The following is a 21851-nucleotide window of genomic DNA, read 5'->3' on the forward strand; positions in this document are numbered from 1 at the left end:
TCTACCGGTATATTTAGTTGGCCGATTTAACCCCAAATACAAAATACGAAAAGAATGACCAGTGGATGTAGATTCATGTTACACGTTAATTTTTCTCCCCAAACACCCAATTTTTGTCTGCTAACATTGAAGCAAACTAATAAAGACTTCAGCTTAGATCTTACGGAGGCTAATTACATAGAAATTCTTATTTACTTCTGGTTACATATCTCCATAATTACGTGGCGAGAAAGACAAACTAATAAAACATACAACCAAGACATATTTTTCTTGCATTTACAACTTAGGGCTTGAATAAACGTTAGTGTTGCTTTTGGAGCATGTTGACTCTTTAAGTGGATGGACAAAAGTGGTGTGGGTGGAGAAATAAAATTAGGTGCTTCTGTTTGTTCTGACAAAGATATCACCGTCTCTTGTGTTCAAGTTTTTCATGGTAGGTTGTTGGGGGCAGAATTAAGATATTCAATATTGTCTTCCCAAAGTTCCCTCCCCATATCATCAAAGCAAACCTGCAGACACCCCCATCACCCCCACGGTCCAATTCGACAAACAGTCAAACACAAACAGGTCACTAGATAAAGTTACCCCAGTACCCCTGACAAATTATTAGACTAATCTTACATATAATCAAGGTTCTAAAAACGCTAGAAGATAGTCGGACAACAAACAAAAACCAAGACCGCTTTTTAAAAACAGTACATAATAATCACAACTAATTAAGACTGCCGGAGAAACATATGAACATATATAAAAATTCCTGCAATCATATATTACTTCTCAATTTTCTGTTCTTTTTTGTAACCAATAAATAAACAAAACTCCAAACCCTAACACAAACTGTATCTCACAAAACCGAACACGGGACAGAGTGCGAAAGTCGCTACCCTATTCTCAGTTTCTCTGCTTGGGAGGCTCTGGCTGCTAAGAAGTCTAATATTTAACAGCTGGAGAGGTTTCTCTTTTCCTCATGCCAAAAGCATGATGCATATTGAGTCCATGACCTAACTTATCATCCCACTCCCATCCCTCTCCCATTCTTTGTCCTCGTTTTTCCACCCTGTTTTTTTCTTTGAATAACTTCAGAAAACACACCAAAATCCTACTTATGTAACAAAATGACATATTTGGGTCTCTACAACCCCACCTCACAGGGTCTGTTCAGCTTCCTTCTTTTAGAATCTGAGCTACTGTGGAAGGAATTTACACATGACCCAACTGTGGTTTCCTCACTTTTGTAGCTGAAGCATCCAGCATCCAACACTCCTATTGGACTCTGGGTCCCACTCTGGGCTGACCCACTAGCTTCCTTCATGGGGGTCCCACTCATTAATGTCATATCATGAATCAAATTTACACACTTCGCCACTCTCTCCTGCATAACCAAACCAAACCAAACCATAAACAAAAGTCAATAAAATTATAACATGTCTACTTAATCTTATACATTTGTATTGTATTGTATTGTATGTAGAATAGTAACAGGAGTTTCTATTGACATTTTAAAAAAGTTCGTCCGTCGTTTATTTTCTCTCTTATGTTTTCGGAATGCATGATGACTTTTTTGAAGTGCTAATCGCGTCTCGCAATTGTAATTTACAATCAACTCAAAATGATAAGAGCAAAAGCAAAAAATCATCATCATCATTTATGTCTCTCTTTTGGGACTTGGACCACCAAAGAAACTAAATTATGATATACCTTTACTAAGTGTACATGTTGAATGAGCATAGAGATTGCTTTCTCATTGTCTAATGTTTTGGCCTCTCCTGCCACAGAAATTGCTACCGCTGCTGCCACCTCTGAAGGCCTGTATTCCAACGAGTCAATTCCTGCATTCAATTTCCACCAAACATCAGCTGCTTTTTCACCATGATTTGTACAATTTGAGACACAAATTATGACTTGTAGCACTAGATTAGTACCCTTAGCAGTGGTCACAATCAGGCGGGATGATCTCAAGATTGAAGTTTTGAGATTGGTTTGATCATCATTGATCATGAGAAGGAAAGAATCTATGAATGTGAAGGGGGTAACTGCTTGCATTCTCCATCTTAATGCGCTCAACACCAAAAGCTCCATCCTTTGAATTGTTCTTGCCTCAAACACAAATTTTGACTCTACCACCTGTATCAAAAAGCTCACATCTTTAGGACAATCTATATGTGTGTCTGCCTGCCCTCTTGCACTCAAGTTCGAATTCCCGTCACAGAAAATTCAAGAATGATCAAATTAAAAAAACTTAAAAGAGTATAGAGGGTGTAAGTGGTTTGATCCTAACCTGTAAATCATGAGAGATTGGGACATCGATCTCCTCCATTTTTGCAGCAAGGGACAAGCATGCCACAGCCAACAATTGCATAGTCCAAGCTTTGCCATTCTGCAGATGGTTTATGGATAGGTAAAATCAGCAATGAACTTGGATTGCAATTAAACACACAATCTGTAAGTCCTGTTTTCGATTTCAATTTCATTTCGATTTATTGATCAAGACTTACAGGTAATTCATAGGCAGAAAGGAATCGATCCAAGTAGTTTATGGATAGGTATTGACATAGAGGTCCAAAACTGAAATGTGCATTTGCCTGATTAGCCAAAAAACACAATGTTAGTGTTTTCCATAAAAAAAAAAAAAAAAAAAAAAACAATGTTAGCAATAATCATTAAGAACTTAATTAATCAGAGAAAATATAAATCCAATTTCTGGGTTGGTCTCTTTGGCATTTTCAGCTTAGAACAGGGGAAAGTGTAGAAACATAAATCCAATTTCTGTTTCCCAAATAGCAAACCACGAAATATTCTCCACCAAACCAAACCGAATCAAACCAAATCAAACCAAACCGAAGACAACCCCAAACCTATTTTTTATCAAACTCCCCAAACATAAAATTTGTGTCTGAATCCATCAACCAAATGAAAAGAATAGCTCTTTCTGATTGGGGAAATGCAACAACCATCAAATTAAAAAGAACCCCTAAACAAAGAAAAACTGAAAGAAAAAAAAAGAAAAAAAAAAGAGGACAGAGAGTAAACAAATGACCTTTCCAATCCAATCAACAGCCTGTTGTCTAGCAGCAAGGTCCAAGTCCCCACTTTGCAACCTCATCAAGTAATCAGAAGCAGGCAAGTGGTGAAATTCCTTTTCTACCATTGAACCCAAATACTCATCACTCTGACTCTGCAATGGCAGCCCTTCTTCCCCATCATCACAAAACCCTCCCTTCCGACTGTCGTTTCGATGATTTCTGTGAGCCTCCTCAGACCCAAAATCGTCAATATCAAAAATGTTTTCTTCTGCGCATAGCAGGCTTGAAACCGCACAGTCAAAACTGGGTGCCATGCTCTCTCTCTCTCTCCCCTCACTTTCTCTCACTAGGGATACCCAAATTTCATCAACTAAGAAACAAAATGAATAAAGACTGGAACTTGGGTTTTTGGTTTTATATATTTAGTGCGTGTATTTTATTTATCTAAGTTTTTTTTTCCAGATATATTGGGGACGAAGAAGATTGAGATTAGAAATCAAAGAACAGAAGATGAAGAGCAGGAGAAGAATATATATGATGAAAGAAAATAAAACGAATAGTGTATTTGGAGTGAAGTCTCTCTCTCCCTCCCCCTCAAAGGTTGGCTGAAAAGACTGACGCTTGAGGGGAGCTTATGAAGGAATGAGGGGAGCTTTCTAGGGTAGAGAGAGAGAGAGAGAGAGAGAGAGAGAGAGAGGGCACCAATAGGGAATCAGAAGTAAACGAAATTGAGAAAAAATGCACAGCTGGAGACCAGAAGGGTAATTGCCAGATTTTGTGTAGGGGAGAGAGAGAGGGTGAAAATTATGTGAAGGGCGTGCAATGTGCATGGCAAGAACATTTACTAGAATTTTAATTTTGGATATTTTCCATGTCAATGAGAAATCGATTAGTAAATTCGCTTAACCACCATATGCCATGGCTACCTACTCATTTTTATTTCCATGTCAATTTTTTTTTTCTTCAGATCATTCCATTTTTCTTAAGATTATCTTCAACTTTTGGGAATCAAGCTTAAAAATTTAAGTCATAAAATTTTAAACTATAACCCTATTTTTCTACTCAAACCCTTATTGCTTAAAATTTTAGTTAGAAATTATTAAAATAATGATTTTAATCTATTTTTTTTTCGGTAACTTTTTTTAAAAAATAAAATATATGTAGATTATCCTAATTTATTTTTATAAATATTTTAATCTAAAAATATTTAAATTCCGATAAATAATTAAAAATCATATATAAAGTTTTAAGTTAAATTTGATTTAATTAATTTTCTTAAATTATTTTAGACGTTAAATTTAACTTTGGGCCGTCAAATCTTTTTTTTTTTTTTTTTACATTAGATTTGATCTCTTTGGATCGTAGTCATTAGATTATAAGTAACAAACAAAAAAAAGGTTTGAAATACGACAATTTTGTGGGTGCAGAATAATTTAAGCCAGAGTTAAATCCTGAGGAGAATTCAACCACTTGTATAATGACATTTGATGCAGAGGGCTGTAATTTCGGTACACTAAAAAATTTCTTCATGGAAACAATCAAGCAATCAAACCCTAGAGCCAAGACAAAATAGTGACAAGAGAACCTTGCCTATAATGTTACTCGTGGGGCATTACAACTCCTTTTAATCCTTTGGTGCTTCCAATTGTACTTCATGTATTTATTTTTCTTTATTTTCTTGTAAAAGAAGAATTTTTTTAAACACATTGTACCAAAATATTGTTTTTCTTATTTTATGTTTTCAAATTGAAAAAAAAATCTAAATCATGTAGATTTTCCAAATTTCTTTATATACTTCTTATTTACATTGCACCAATTGTTTACGTATTTTCTAATATTTGTTTGGTAGGTAACGTTCTAATATGAGGCATCGTTGCAGTACGAGATACTCGTGTGGTTACACTATAAACTTAGACCAAATATTTAGGTAAAAAGCAATTTAATTAATGGTCAATGTACACAACCTGACAACATACCATGTTATACTGTTAGACTGTTGACAATGCACGAGTTATGCCAGTTTGGTTATTTTTCGTTTACAAAATTATTTTTTTCTTGTAAAGAAAAAAGGCATCTTGCTTTTTGGGAGGTGAAGCAGCGGTTGAAAGCCTCTGGGATTATTGATTTATTGAACATAAATCTGTGGATCAATTAACTTGGGAAATTCGCCAAAAGACAATTAAAAAGACGTATTTGTGCTAGTAATATGGCTTAAACAAGAAGGATAAAAATGTAATTGTGTATGATGGACGGAGACTGGAGAGGGGAACAATGGGCCATGGGGGATGTCTTTTTGCTCTCATGCTGACGCGTGTACTCTTGTGCAAGCAGCTGACTGATGACCTGTAATGAAAAAGCATTTTTAAAAGATAAAAGCTACGGATTAGTTAGACCAAATAAAAAAAGAGAAATGCTACGTATTCTCAAAGTGGAGAGATTTTTAATGTGCACTGAGTACAGAATGATAAATCACGTGTTATTATAGAATTTGTGAAATAATTGGGTTAAAAAATTAAGTACTTAAAAAATAAAACTTTTCTCTGCTTATATGATAACAGGTGGTGTGTCATGTGTGTTCCGGTCACAAATAAAAAAATCTCTTCTCAAAGTGAGACTCTCCACAAACTCTATGACAACTCACAGTTTACCGTTAATTCTCGTGTTAATATTATAAAACATTTTACAAAAAATATGAGATGACAGATAGTTCAATGAAAGTCTTACTTTTGAGGCACTCTTTAGCATTTCTCATTCTAAAATGGGTATTTTTGTTCATCATTCTCAAGTGATGATGATGCTCACCACTCTAATTATCACCGTTAAATGAATTAAAATTTCAAGATTTGTATAATGAATAGATACAAAACTCAACATTTAAATTCATCCGATTATAATAAGTAGGATAATGATTATCAAAATCACTTAAGAGATGAGCAAAATTTTTTTTTTTTTTTGGAAACTGCAAAAATATTCTCTTTTAAACACGACTGTATGTTGGAAAGAAATCATAATATCTTACAATCAGGGGATAAAATAGGCATGTATATTGTAAATGTTTGACTTATTTTATCTCCTTTTACTGTATGGTTGTAGAGAAATTAGCTTCTAATTTATAAGCTTTTTGCTGTCTAGGGTCAGTGGGATTGTTGTGTTTTTTTTATAAATGTTCTTGATGTGCTTTAAAGATAATTAGCTGTAAAATAAAGTAGTTAAATTTTTGAAAGTTTGTATTTTTAAAAAGGATACTTTCGATGCGGTTCCTATCTCCTAATAACACTCTTTGACTAAAACCTTAATGGTATTCAAAGTTTGATCAAAGTCCCTTAACTTTGTACATCTCGTTATATTACTATTAATATTTATATTTTTATAGTTTTGCCATTAATTGTTTGATATTTTGAGATTTATAATCGTATAAATTTAAAATCCCTCATTATAATACTATTAGAAACGGCTACAATAAAAAAAAATCAAACATTTTGATTGAATAAATGGATAAAAACTATGTAACAATAAGAAATAATAAATGGCAAAAGAATGTATCCATAGTGTTTAAAAAATTGGTACATTTGACATATAACAAAGTGGTACATTAATAAAGAATAATGGGTACATTACAAATAAATTAGGGTACCAATAAAAGATTAAAAAATTATGAGTACAAATGAAATTTTAAAAAATATGGGCTCAAAAAGAAATTAATACATGGGTATAAATTAAAACTAAAAAGAAAATACTACAAATTAAAAAAAAAAAGTTGCAAATTAAAAGTGGGTACACAACTACAAACTAAAAATATAAATATATGATACAAAGTTTAGCCATAAAACATAAATATACTATATGTACTTTTTCTATAATTGATTAATTATACAATGTCACGTGACGATAAACACATGGGCACAAATACAAAAAAAAAAAAAAAAAAGGGAAAAAAGAAATTAATATATGGGTATAAATTCAAACTGAAAATGAAAATTGGTACAAATTAAAAAAAGGTTTGCAAATTAAAAATGGGTACAAACTAAAAATAAAAATATATGATAAAAAATTTAGCCATAAATATAAATATACTAATTGTAACATTTTTAACACTAAAGGAATATATTTAAAAATATTGTATTATAGAAATAATTAATGATGTTATTAATACCTAAGGACCTTGATCAAAAGTTGAAAAGGAATAAGATTTTAATCAATGAAGTAGCAAAAAGAGGGATGAAAACCTAATTTCTCCTTTTAAAAATGTTGTGAGTAAGAAAGTGTAAAAGCGTTTGATAAATTAATCACACAGTAAATGAATATGATATGATAAAAACTAAAGTGTTTCGCTCAAATAAATCTCTAGTCTAACTCTCAATGCTAGATGTCTTTCACGCTCAACACTCTTATGATGCAAAGCTGTATATCTAGGTCTAAAGATGATCTAAAAGAGTACGGTTATAGAGATTAAGAAGAACAAACGAACGCAGGTGGGACTCAATTTGGAGACAAAATATACATTATCGGAAGAGTTTAATTAGATTTTAGTGCTCTATCAAGTCAAAAGTACGATATTTATTAAGAAGAAATAATATGTACAAAATTGAGGATAAGGTGCATAATGGATCTTGATAGGTATACATAGATTAATATTCTTCTTTTTCTTTTTCTATTTTGATAAAAGTTCTTAACTAATTCGTTGTTCATGCTTATCCCATTGGGATTAAACTCAAGCAATAAATTTCATTGCACAAGAGGTGGCTAAGTTGGGACTATATCGATGTTGGTGGTGGTGGACCATGCTGGTGCTAAAAAGTTTATAATAGTATCAAAGCAGACTATTCTATCGTCACATCCTAGGCTTGAGTTACTAGACTTGAATCTACTTCCTTAAGTTGGACTTTTGAAAAGGTGCCTGAGCTCCAACTTAATATATTGAATGATTAGGGCTTCGAAAATATAGGTGTTGGCTCCAATGGCTGAATACTTACGGGGCCTTTGAAAAGATTGGCGTTGGCTCCATTTGACTGAATACCGACCGACCATGTTCTTGAAAGATTGGCATTAGCTCCGGGATAAAGAGTTGACCCGTTCCCAATGTGGGAATTGGTTTCCCGTGTGACCCCATGTGGGGCCACTCATGAGGGGTGTGTTGGAGAATAGGATCTCATATCGAGCATATGAAAAAATAATATACAATTAATATACGAGAGATTCCACACTTAATAACACCGATGTCTTTTGTGATAAAATCTATTACCTAACAATAAGTGCTTAAATTGTACAATTAATATCGGTAATGTTGGTGATAAACCATTTTAGGCCAAAAATATTTATCAGAAGGTTCATCATTATTTAGCGTAACTTATTAACGATAATAGATGTAGTATTGTATTTTACCATCTTATTATTCTCCTGCCATATAAGATTACTTTATATGTAAATCCAGTTCTTCAACCTATCTAAATATTTAAGTTTAAATTTATTCAGATATCTAAAATAGTGTTGTGTTTATTGATTTTACGTGCATGTTTGTCTGAAAAAAACGAGGCTGGCCGCTGAGGTAAGGAGCTTTATCTCTAATATGCTTCAGAAACATCAGCCTCTTTTGTGTCACTGAGGTGTTTCTGATTGAGCTTTTACCAGAGTTATACTGAAACGTTAGTTCTCGTGCCAAACGTACTAAAAAATTAACCAAAATCTAAAAATTCTTTCTACATGTTTATGTCGTGTTATAATTTCTACATGATTTTACCATTGGTGAATGACAAGAACTATATGACTGAACTTACTATATTTATTGGCTTCATTTTTCAAATAAAAAAGAAACTAAAATAACAATAATTTTTTGGCAATGCTAGCTAGCCAAGTTACTCTTATCATTTAATCTCCCAAAACCCTAAGTAAAACCAGGCTGCTATAGAGAAAAACATATTGTCGCCAAACCCCACCTCTGAACAGGGTAGTGTGGCCATCCTCTTGACTTAATTCAAATCGTTTTCTTATGTAGAATAGTTTTTTTTTATTTTTAAGAAAAGCGGACTAGCTGGTAGCTTTGCCAAGACAGTCTACTCTTTCGAGGAGAGGCATTTAAATCTCCTTCTCTCCACCATCATGTGATTCATCAGCACCAAGAATCGAACTCAGGATGTGCCTTGTAAAATACAGACCTGAATTTCTTCCATAACCACTGAACCACTTCAAGATGGTTATAAAGAATAGTTTGATTGAAATAAATCAAACCATTTGTTATCATTTGAAAAGTAATGGTACATTATGGAAGAGCTTTTTTTTCTCTCCTACCATGTGGTATATACGTCGACCAGTATATGATATCACTAAGTTTCCTCCCTATTTTCTCTTTTAAATGATGGAAGACTGTCTCGAAGGTTCTTAATATTTTATGTAATGATCATTAACTATGAAGTTCAAAGTTTCTAATTGATATAAACCTTGGCACTACCACTAGAATAAAATAGAATATCACATCTCAAATTTAATATATGGTGCCCACTGAGAACTGCCAAACCCTTTTTTTGGTAGAAACACATTGATACGAACCTTACATATCCTAACCAAAAATACATAAAAACAAGATTAATTATATAATTATGAATAATGTTAGGGAGACTATGCTTTGGCCAAAGTGAGAATAAACGGATGAAAAACAAGTGTTAGGGTTAAATCTTACAAAGCATAGAATTTTCTTATTGTGTTGTGATTGTAATTCCATAATTTACGTATCAACATCATATATAGAAGTGAATAACAAATTTACGTTTAAAGGCATATTATTAATAAATAAAATATGTACTAAAATATATATAAATTAATAACACTACATGACAATGCTACGAAATCATTTCTAACCAACAAGAGAATTTGCATGTATATTCACCATTAGTAGCCAACTTATTCAGCCTAAACCGTAATGTAAACCAGCAAAGAATACATACGTGTTTCCTATTCCTTCTTTTACTTGCATGCAAATCATGCCCCATCGTTACTGTAAGCACCAAAAGCTATGTTGGAAAAAATAAAAAATAAAGGTTGTCTTTTTAGTGACCAAAAAAAATCCCCAAAGGAGCTGTGCTTTTGCTTTTTTCCCCACTTCTAGGAGCGTTATTTACTTTTTGGAATGTGTCAAAAGTGTGGATTATCTGTAAGTACAAATTTTCCATAACATTCAGCAACAACGACTGCTAATCCTGCACGATTAGGACACTTAATTAGGAAAATTACCATGTAATCCAATGAGTGCATGCATACTTACAAATTTAGATAACGGAATTTAGATTCGATTGAGTCAATGAGGCTATACGAAGTTATCAAATATGCTGTTAACCCCTCAGTCAATGGAACATTATATCTTTCTCCTTGATAATGCTGTTGATTTATTTACTTGGATTAAAACTTGGGGGACATGAATCATGAAAATTTACAACTTTAGGGTTAAAAAGCTGGTCCATTTTTTATGGTCCTTCACTCAGATGCTTCTCGACTAGGTCTTGATATTGAATTTGTGCAGAATGCATGGTTTTAGTTACTGCAGCATGGTTGAAACTTGAAATTCAAGCTTTCAGTTTCTTCGGGTAGAATTCAAAGTACTGTCTAGGGAAGTGATTTCTACGCTAATTTCTCTCCTCCTATACACTTACATTTATTTTTGACATCCGCATTGAAGAAGTCAAAAGAATCAAGAGTCATAATTTGTACGTGGAGAAAAAATAGTGTGCGGAAATTATTTTCCATTATCTATTACAAGTTATTGAATTGATAAAGTTTTGAGTGATATACGTATTGTCATATGATATTACTAATCACATGCTATCACTTTGGTGGATGATAGATTTATTTAGAGTAGAGTAATTATATACGCTATAATTAATGCAGACGACACTTTATTATAGTGACGGAAAACAATCATGTTTATGCACCTTGATGCGAGTTTGATGCCTACTGACTCTTCTTCCTAACAATTAACTATTTAATTCACTATCACTATTGTTCTACTAATATATATATATTTGTATGTGCATAGGCTGTAAATTATAGCATCCATTAAAATTTTCTCGTTAAATTGATAGTACGTGGTGGTACAAATTATGCTTAAGAAATTATAGCTTTCAGTCAAACTATTTGTTATGTACTTTGTCAGTGCATCGCATAAATTTTTGAACTTAATTGGTTGAATTTTTTTCAACCATTTGATTCCAAAGGACAAGGCCAAGACACTTAATTGTGACAAATCTTATGTGATGCGATGCGATGCAAGTCCATAAACTATCATTTCACGACTTGAAAAATTAATACTTAAATGGGTTCCCATTTGTTTGATTAATTTGACCATGACCATCGAATTCAAAACACATCGGTAAAATTCTAATTAGGGTTTTGGACCACTGATTAGGGTAACTAAATATGTGTTTTAACCTTGGATACTTATTCCTTGGATTCAATATTAACGCATGCTTATATATACTATACATCCAAAAGAGACTTTAGGGACACAAATTTCTAACCCTTTTCTCCCTTCTGCCTTCTTTGAAATGCTCCTTTTTCTACTCCTTGGAATTCACCTTTTCCTCTTTCACAGCTTCACACTCAATTTTTTTTCGTTCTGTTTTTTTATTGAGCCCTAATATTAAACACTTGTTCCATGTCAGATCTTTTGCTACTTTCAAAGACTATCTGTCTTGATATAAATAAGACATGAGGACTGAGTTCCAAGTGAGTGAGGAGTGAGGAGAGAGGAAGAGAGTCTAATATTCGGAGATGGGATCAAGTGGCTTATACGGTCTACACACAAAAATTATCTTTTACTCCACTCTCTTGATATTGTCAGGTTACTCGGTCTCATTTTGTGTCGAGAAAATTGTAGTAATGATTTCATAATTTTAACTTAATTAGAGCAATAATCTCCTAATTAAAAATTATGACCAATGGTCCTTTAATTCCTCAAAATGTGCAAGTATGGTCTTTTTTGTCAACTCTGTCAGAATTTCTGTCAAAACGAGTCGTGTTGGAAGAATCATTGCTACAATTGAGTTACAGTTGAGGGACCATTCTTCCAATTGGGTTAAAGTTGATGGACAATTTCTACAATTTTTATATTTAGTTTTCCATATTTTCCCCTTGATTCTGACCTCACATGTGTGGCATGTTGCTCATTTTGATGGAAGTTTTAACGAAGTTGATGAAAATGACTATGGCTACACGTTTTGATGAGTTAAGAGCATCTCTCGTAGAGTCCCTAAATAGGGGTAACCATCGTATAAAATGGGTATAAAACAAATATAGGGACAACATGAATCTCCAATGGATCGGAAAGTGAGTCCTTAAAGTATAGGGACTCACCGCATAGTGTATGTTATCACATATAAGGACTATATAAGGATAACCTTGAGTGGAAAACGGAGCCCACAATCTTGATCGAAGCTTTTAATGTTTTAATGCTTTTAATTAATTAAAAATGGTTAACATAAACAAAAAAAATGTGCACATTGAGTGGAAGACAGGGTCACAATCTTAATTGAAGATTTTAAGCTTTTAATTTTAATGTTTTTAATTAATTAAAAAAAAGTTAACATAAACACAAAATGTGCACCTAATCAAATTATCACATAAAATCATAAAAATTTCAAATTTAGGGATTCTACTAAAGGACTCTACTATTAGAGGCAATATTATTTAGGAACACAAAGATTCCCTTTAAGTTGCTAAATGAGTACTTAAAAGTGGTGGTGAGAGTCTCTAAATAGGGACTTCCATTGGAGATGCTATAAGGATCAATGATCATGGATTTTTAGTTGAGGGACATTGCTACAATTTTATCTTTTGTGTTTCACCCATTGTTTGAAAATATCGATGGATATATTGCATGTCGATATTGGTTGCTTTCGATAGAAATAATGGAAATTCAAAATTAAACTTTAGGGATTGTCAAACATTAGTTTGGACGAAATATAAGAATTTCTTTTATATTTAACCGATATGTCAGAAAATATCAATGAAACTTGTCGATTTTAGCTTAATCTTAAGCGTTTCTACCCTCTATTTCTATATCTTTCTCTAAATTTTTGGATATTTTCATAAAAATAACGACCGTATCAAAGAAATTTCAAACACTGGATTCACCACCCTCACACCACGCTCATAACCCACCTTATCTGGTGGTCTCACCCATGGCCCCATTTTGTGGGACACTGATTGTCTGCCCTCCCACTTCCGGTGCCCTCCCGTGCCCTCATGTTTTGTGTGGTCACGGTTAAGCCACGTCAACATTTTATATTATTTTTTATAGAGATAATAAGACAAAAAATGAATAGTAATATAAAATGTTGACGTGGCTTAACCGTGACCACACGAACGGGAGGGTACAGAAGGGCACCGAAAGTGGGAGGGCAGTCAATCCTTGTCACATTTTGTGTGCCACACCCTTCCTCCTAAGACTTTTTATTTTGGCACTTCTGAATCTGAGAGAGAGAGAGAGAGAGAGCCTTCTTGTTTGAGATCCGACTGTAAGAGAGAGAGAGAGAGAGAGAGAGAGAGAGAGAGAGAGAGAGAGAGAGAGAGAGAGCCTTCTTCTTGTTTGAGATCCGAGCTATACAGTCTTCTTCTTGTTTGAGATCCGAGCTATACAGAGTGTCACTCACACCCACTGTATTTTTTAACTCATCCATTCGGTATATATTGTTATTCTTTTTCACTGCTAGAAGTTCATGGGAAGTGATGGAGATCGAGTCATTGTTTATAATCAATAGAATTCATGTTCCGTCTTAATTAATTTGAATCACGCTTGCATTATTATTGACTAATTGAGTAGTTGTAAATACAATTGAGAATGGGTTGTGATTTTCACACACCCTTAATTACTTTTCTCACACCCCTTCTTATTTTTAATAGTTAATTGGTATCATACTATTTAATCTTTCATATATACCATTTCTACTTTTTTATGGTAATTAATGAAAGATTAAATAGGAAGAGATATATATGGAAGATTAAATAGTAGGATACCAATTAAGTACTAAAAAATAGGAAGGGGTGTGAGAAAATAGTTAAGGGTGTGTGAAAATCACAAACCCTTGAGAATCTGCTTCTATATTATTTTGTATCTTATGCGACAAGAGATAATCAGGAGATAATTAAGAATCTTTAATAATACTCCGATTACTAATTAGCTTGATCTCGTGATAATCAGCCTTGTAAACAAGTTGTGTATCTATTTATTTCTTGCGTGAAGATAGACACAAATAGATATACAATTTACAACCGAAAATAATAGTAGTCTTCTATAAAACTCGGCTTAAAATTGCATTTATTAGGAATGGTTGTATCCACACGTTATTTGTTACCTTCCATACACTTCTCTTAATTTGTGGCAATTGTATTGAATCGAATAAATTGACAGAATATATGAGAAAAGTTAAAATGAATGTGTGAAGAGGTGCTAGACGTTGAAAACTAAAGACCTTGAGATTCACCATTTCATTAAATAATTTAACTTATAAGTAACATCCTTTGACTGACAAAACCAACTGGAAAGAGTTTTCTAACAAGACCTAAGTGAGAAAGTAAGCTGAAAACTGTTAATTAAAATGTTAGAGTATCTTTAAAGGAGATGTTAAATTCAAATAATAAATTTCAATTTGATGATTGATTTGGCAATTTGATATATTGTCAATATTTTCCTTCTACTGAATATGCCACAATTTATTGCTTCATTAATGTTTTTTTCAAACAAAAAGAATAAAAGTCGGATTTGGATCCACTAAAAGCCCACAGCCATCGATCAAAAATAAGAATTCCACGTGGCACAAGATCGGGGTCCAGTCCACCCTTTTCGTGGATTTGGATCATTTCTGAGGCAACTGGTCAGGATCTTCCTTACCATTGTTTATGGACCGTTGGATAAAAATCCAACGGCTACAAACAAGAAGGCCCTCTAAAAGTTATAATAATTGTAGCTGTTGGATAAAAATTCAACTGTCCACGAACAATGGTTAGGAGGATCCTGTTGGAGATATGTCAACAATCTGTGATAAATTTGTATATGCTAATAAATAATAAAATGCAAACAGTGTATGAACAATGAAATAATATTTAACAGAAATATTGAAGATCGAGGTTTGCATACCGTAATGTCCTTGAAACAGAAATTTCGCCCCTACTCAGTGCTTGTAGTTTTACCGACGTTTGCTTCACCAGGATTCAACGATCAAGTCAGAATTCCAGCACCGGAAAACTTGGCTTCTGACGAATTTTTGTGTGGTTTTCTCAGTAAGGATATTTGTGATTGTAAAAGAAGAATGTTGATTCTCTGTGTTATAAATGTCATGCAGATGGATGTATATATAATATGATTATGCATGTTTGCAACAGGTATGAGGAAGGGATGCATCTGTTCGGAGACATCTTCTCAGATGGGTGTTTTCTTTTTGCGTTCTTTCATACTTTAGACTTCATCTGAAAGGATGAGTCTGTTGATAAAATAATAACAAAATAATTAATTAATTAAATTCGAAATTAATTAAAAATAATTAATTAAATCAGAAAATAATTAATTAAAGTATTTAATTATTAGAGCTCGAGCCCCAAGGCCCATCTTTTAATAATTAATTATATATTAATTAGTACACCCCAAAGCACAACCCTAAGGATGAGCCAAATTTTATTCTCCAAGGTCCATCACTCCAATCATTTTCTATAAGAGACAAAACCTTATAAAGTGAGGGAACCTTGTGGTGGTGAGCAATGTGGGATTATGAAATTCTACTCAAAATTTCCAACATATCCCGACCAGTTGCCTCGGAAAGGATCCAAATCCCTTTTTCTTGCCTATCGTGCAATGAATCAGGATCCTCTCCTGAGCTTAGGAGGCTCCTTTTCATGCCTCTTGTGCAATGAATCAAGATCCTTTCTTGAGCTCCTAAGCAAATCACACGGTCTGTTGGACCAAAATCCAACGGCTACAATTATTACTTTTAGAGGGATCTCCTATTTGTAACCATTGGATTTTGATCTAACAACCCGTGCGATTTTCTCATAAGGCTCAGTCTCCTACGCTCAGGAGAGGATCCTAATCCCAATTTCATATCATCTCTAGAAAATCTCATTTGGTCTCCTGCTATTAGCAATAATAAATTATTTTCTAAACTAGATTGAGATGGCATGCAAGGCCCACTCTATCTTTATCATACTTAATTCTCAAATATTAGAAAACTCATATTGGCTTTGAACTTTGGGTAAATACTTAAAAGCAATTACATTATTCACCTGATTAACTTATCACACAATGCAATGGTTGATACATGCACAAATATCGCGTTGAATACGCATTTGAGAGATATACATGGTTTTCTTAATAGGTCTGAAAATTTGGATGTAGTTCACAACTCAAATTTTCGAAGCATCGTTGAGTTTCCATAAACTGATGCTTAAAAATATTGAAACCTCATTTTGAACAGTATTTCTGGAGGCCGTACGGTTGCTTCAACATTTTCATAAGCTGCATTGGATCATTTTACATGAGTTTTTCTAACATGCTTGTTAGGTCATCTTCAACCGAAGGAGGGCCAAAAGGCTTACTCTAGCCCTATAGCCCTCCAAGAAATTATATTTTAATAAACAATGTCAAATCATATTTCATATCATCTCAAACCAAGGGGCCAAAGGACCATATGCCAAACATAATTTATTATTTCAATTTAAATGCTACAACAACTTAAATTTAAATACTACAACTTAAATTTATGTGAGAAATGGTATAGGAATGACTTAGGTATTTATAGGAAAAAATTTAGAATTTTTTATTACTTTTTAAAAAAAATTATGAGGACTTTTTTTTTAAATCTAGCGGCTATTGGCGTCAACATGATGACGGTAGCCGTTGGATTTGAATTATTTGGGTCGGCCTAGGGCTAGCTAGCTGGCTCATTTGGGTCAGCCGGTTGGCCTGATTTGGTGTTTTTGGCCCGGTGGGGTCCATGAGCCATTTAGCCTAGTCATCGGTTGGAGATGGTTTTCATGTCATTTTGGACTATTTTTAGCCATATAACTCTCTGGCTGGATCGGTTAGTGATAGCCTTATATATCCATTTGGAATTTTGTTTTCCAGCCATATGTTTGGGAATGGGGAAATTTGTTAAATATTGAGAATCCCAGTCCATGATTTGTGTTATAGGTAAATCAAGTGCACTCTCACTGCCAAAATTTGGAGATGCCAAAAACCATTTAACAAAATGTCACTGCATGCAACAAAATGTTGCACTTCACATGAACTGGTACTTCTAATTGATGCTCCTAGCTAGGACCCGTTTAATCGCAATTTGTAGTATTCACTCTTGTTTATTCAGTCATGTCTTTGCTTGGTTTGTAATCACATATTTTCGTTTTTAATCAGTTTTATATATAATATTTTTAATATGACTTTGCTAGTTGTTTATTAGTTAGATTGTGTATTTTCATTTCAAATTATCATGTTAGGAGTGGCTCGATGAGTAATTAAACATAAGGGAATTGGATGATGCATGTAAAACACAACTTAACAATACGCTATGTCAGAACTAACTGCCATTACTTTGCTAATCAACAAGCACTTTGGAAATGATTTTACTAAGGGTTGAAGAGTTTGACTTTTATGGAGAGAATCGATTGCGAGCTTGTGAAATAAGCACTATAGAACTCCAACGAAAGCGATGCAAATAGGATTAGGATCAGTATCTTCAATCTTATATTCAAGGTAGGCTTGAAATAGGAATTGGTGATCAATGTTTTTGCATCAAACAACACTATCGCCTACAATTAGTTAGTTTCTCCCAATACCTCAAATAAAAGGATTTACAATTACTGCAAGTGGTGGATTGCTACGGTGATTAGTGTCTTCCTCCATTGTATTATGTGTTCAAACTGCCCCTCCTTAATGTAATTTAGAGTACGAATGTCACTCGTATTAAAAACAAATTTTACTAATAGAATCATTATGCTTTCAAGCAAAAACATATGCTAAATGGTCATACTATTCTTACCTGCATGCATCACTCTCATACAAATGTAATGAAAATAAACCCAACGCTGGGGGCTGGTGGAACCCTCCACAGCCCAATAGAAAGCAGCTGTACCTGTACCTGTTTCTTACAGAAGGTAAAGCAGACTTGTTGAGAAGAAACATGAAATCTCAGGCATGATCCAAAAGATGCTTAATTCATTCTATTGAACAAATTGGCTTCATACATCTCATATCTGATTGAAGTTGTAAACTAATAGGATCGGAAACCGACGTCGTGAGACTGTCGATCACAATGTAGTGTGGAAGAAAGTTGTACTACAAATTGATTAATCAAAAGATCAACAAAACTAGGGCTTTTACAACTTTGACTACAGTATCATTCTTAACCACTCGAACTTCAAAGATCGATCCTTGTGAATGAGAAAATTCTACATCTTAGGGAAATTCAACCTCGCATTTGTTCGAACCCCGATGAAACATCAAAAACTTCTTGTATAATTCCTTCCTTGTACACAAAAGACCACGACAGGTATGTATTGTCATTCTTTTCAAAACCTTTCCATTTTCTAGCAAAAATTTTGCCACTTCCATCTCATGCGGCCTTCCCATTAATCTTGTCATACAGATAGTCTTGAGGTGCGTCAGCAAACAACTAGGCACAAAATCTGGCGGATTCCATCGAACCTTTGGCAACTTGAATTGAAAATGTGGGTATTCTCGTACCAGCTCAGATTCAAAACCACAACTACTGAAGACCTGACAGTGATTTAAAAGAATGAATGAAATGAGAATCTTTAAGGTGATGTTTGGATAAGAGTTTTCCAAGTCCCAACAGATTGATGTCAACTTATGACGTAGTGGATCATAAAATGTTATTCGGAGGGGATTAGAAAAGCCTTCCTTGAGCATTACAAGGGCATGTGAGAGGGGTTTGTAGATGACACCTCCCAAGTAGGGATTAGCAAATCCCTCTCATACACCTATGTAATGATCATGGAGCGTTTTTCTAATCCCTTCTATGTTGCATTTTGTGGTCCATTCTTTAATAACTTGACATCAATCCCTTGGAACTAGGAAAACCCTCATCCAAAAACTCAGCCTAAGAGCTGCAAGTTGGTGTTACGTAGCATAAATCTATATATGTCTTACATCAAAGTCTAAGACAAGATATTCCAGAACAGGTGATCTCTGGAGGAACTCTGCCCACCAAGAACAGCAAGCATTAAGAACTAGCTTCAGTTGGCTCAAATTAGCAAAAGCAGGCAGCTGACAGACCTTCGTAAAAAATAGAGTATTAGAAAGTAGAGTAGTAGTTAAAACATTTACTAATGCATCTTATACAATTTCTAACTATAAGGGCGACCCCAAGCCAACAAGGCTCCCCGCTTTGTGAGGGTCGGAGGGAACGTCTCGTATGTAGCCTTACCCTTGCTTTGCAAAGAGACTGTTTCCATGACTTGAACCCGTGACCTTTCGGTCACAAAGGAGCAACCTTTCTGTTGTGCCAAAGCTCGCCCTCACAATTTCCAACTATAAATAAACAAAGTAGAGGGCTGCAAGTTACAAACACCATGGCTGGTGAAAAATGATAAGAATTATCAATAGGGCAAGTAGAATGGACGATGAAAGGATGCTATGATGTGTCAATCCCTTGTGTAGTTTAGGATATTATGGAAGAAAAGATGCAAAAACTTTTCCTCATTGGGACTTGAGTGAAAAAGGGTAAAAAAGACAATAATATTCACAATTACAAAACTGTTTAAATTCAACCTATCCAATTTGAAGGAAATGAAAGTCATAGGCCCTTCCTTCTTTGCAGAAAATATGCAGCATCTATATTTTCTTGCCCCTTTGTCAACCACCCTCTTCTTTCCTTCTCAAATATAATCCTCTCTACCAAACATATTGTAAGAAACAAGAGCACACTTACCTCCAAACAATGCGCCGCAAGAGACAAACATTTAACGTTACAAATTTGTAGCAGAAGAGTAGTTACGCGGCTAGCATGGACAGGACATTCACAAGCAAAATGTTCATCGAAATGAATAGTGGCTTTGACCAGGGATTTTGCATTCTCCAATACACAATTTGACAAGAAAATCTGCTCGTAATCAAAGTTTTCAAGCTTTGGTGCATCAATGAAAAAAATTCACTCGTTATTCATAGCCAAATCACAAACATCTCCTAAATCAGGGGCAGTTTCCAAATCCATTCTTAAGATCTTCGGTCCAAGTGCAGAGATATTGAAATTCCAAACTTCATGTTCTCCAACAACTCCATGTATAGTTAAATCTTCAACTGCACGGCAGCGAGACAAAATTTTTTCTATCAATTCGTTATCAGGATACCTAACTGCAACAGAAAGGCTTTTGAGACTTGGTAAGCACCATGACGTAGGCGTATTGGTAACAATTTTCAATGTCGGATGAGCCACGGAAGAGAAGTACACGATCAACAAACATCGTAGAACCATGATAGTTGGGAAAATCCTCATTGTCCAAATCTATACTGGGAACAGCGGCCCACATGTTCTTCCATCTTGTAGACAAAACATTAGTCCTCACAGAATATTTTGTTGGAAGAAAGGAAAGTATGTGACAAAGAACTGAAACCGGTAAGTCACTGATCCTATCTTTAAGTCTTGAAGCACGCTTGGACTTCGAACCCATTTATAATTTTGATATCTTCAGACGCTTCTCTACCTAAAATTTCATATGTTTTCTGTATTAGTTACATGAAACAAAAGCATAGCAAAATATAAGTCTCACTACATTTGAATCGAAAACTAAATGGTAAACAAAAACTCCTAGGCTCTGTTTGGTTACAGAGAAAATTAAGGACAATATACGAAATCCAAATGTATTCTCCAAATACTTCAATTCATAATTTTCCAAGGAATTGCCAACAGTATTATTTTTCCCCTTTATCAATAAAATTCTTGAAACCCCTGCTCATAATGAAGATAAGTTTACAGAAATTATTACTTGCTGCAGACCTAGACAAAGATAAAGCTCAAATTTTCTATCTATATTTTTGCCTCTGACAGTTTTCTTGGTAACCAAACAGATGGTAAGGGATTCAAAGGTGGAAAGAAGTACCTGGAAACTGATATGAGCTTCTGAGGTGACCAGAAAGATGCTAGTGTAACCAGTGAATAGTTGTAAGACCTGATTGGTTGCCGAGAAACGGAGGGAAAATGGTATGAAATGGGTAGAAGGATAAAGAGCATTCCCCAAACGGCGCAGCTGCAACTCTCAAATGGAAAACCGAAGTCTGAACCTTTCCCACGCTTTTCTCCTTTTTGTCCTTGTGTATAATTTCAAGAAGAGACAAAATAAACGAATTTATGCCACCTAATATTACTGACTAGTGCCACATAATATTACGATTAGTGATATTTCTTTCATATGTAAGTGAGGGATCTTATATTTGATTCTCGTCAAATACCAAATTGAATCATATTATTATGGTAAGCTCATTGTAAGAATTAGCCCACTCCCTTAGCCCTTTAGTGTTAATATTATCGTTTGTTAAAAAAAATAAAAATAAAAATTTAGCGATCTAGTGGTATTCCTCTTCACTTGTAAATTTGAAGTCTTAAATTCAATTCTTGTCAAAGCCAAATTCAAATCTCATTATTGCTAATCCATTATGAGACTAAGCTTGCTCTTCCCTTTAATGTAGATAATATCCTTGTTAAAAAAAATGAAAAAAAAAACCTAATTTCAACATGCTAGGCCCAATCGACAAAAAAATATAGGGAACTTTAATGAAAAGCACCCAGTATTGTTCACTTTAACGAAAAATCACATTTTTACACTAAAAATTCAATCATG

General features: G+C 34.1%; 1 protein-coding gene across 1 annotated transcript; it reads right to left on the minus strand.

Annotated features, from left to right (window-relative positions):
- Positions 1-744: 744 nt before the first annotated feature.
- On the minus strand, positions 745-3781 carry LOC126633549 (cyclin-D2-1-like). Its single transcript, XM_050304198.1, has 6 exons — positions 3038-3781; positions 2496-2582; positions 2279-2377; positions 1923-2124; positions 1699-1829; positions 745-1372 (listed from the first exon to the last, which is right to left on the minus strand). Exons 1-6 carry the CDS (start codon positions 3335-3337, stop codon positions 1133-1135), a joined length of 1059 nt encoding a protein of 352 aa, XP_050160155.1. The 5' UTR covers positions 3338-3781; the 3' UTR covers positions 745-1132.
- Positions 3782-21851: the final 18070 nt, after the last annotated feature.

Source organism: Malus sylvestris, chromosome 8 (genome assembly GCF_916048215.2).
Source record: "Malus sylvestris chromosome 8, drMalSylv7.2, whole genome shotgun sequence".
Classification (NCBI taxonomy): domain Eukaryota; kingdom Viridiplantae; phylum Streptophyta; class Magnoliopsida; order Rosales; family Rosaceae; genus Malus; species Malus sylvestris.

What these genes read in the sequence shown, in the direction of transcription:
- LOC126633549 (XM_050304198.1), bottom strand. Translation starts at nt 3,337, where the DNA reads ATGGCACCCAGTTTTGACTGTGCGGTTTCAAGCCTGCTATGCGCAGAA. An exon ending in CTGTTGATTGGATTGGAAAG is followed by an intron (nt 2,583 to 3,037) that starts GTCATTTGTTTA and finishes TTGGCTAATCAG; the next exon opens with GCAAATGCACATTTCAGTTT. An exon ending in TTTCTGCCTATGAATTACCT is followed by an intron (nt 2,378 to 2,495) that starts GTAAGTCTTGAT and finishes AACCATCTGCAG; the next exon opens with AATGGCAAAGCTTGGACTAT.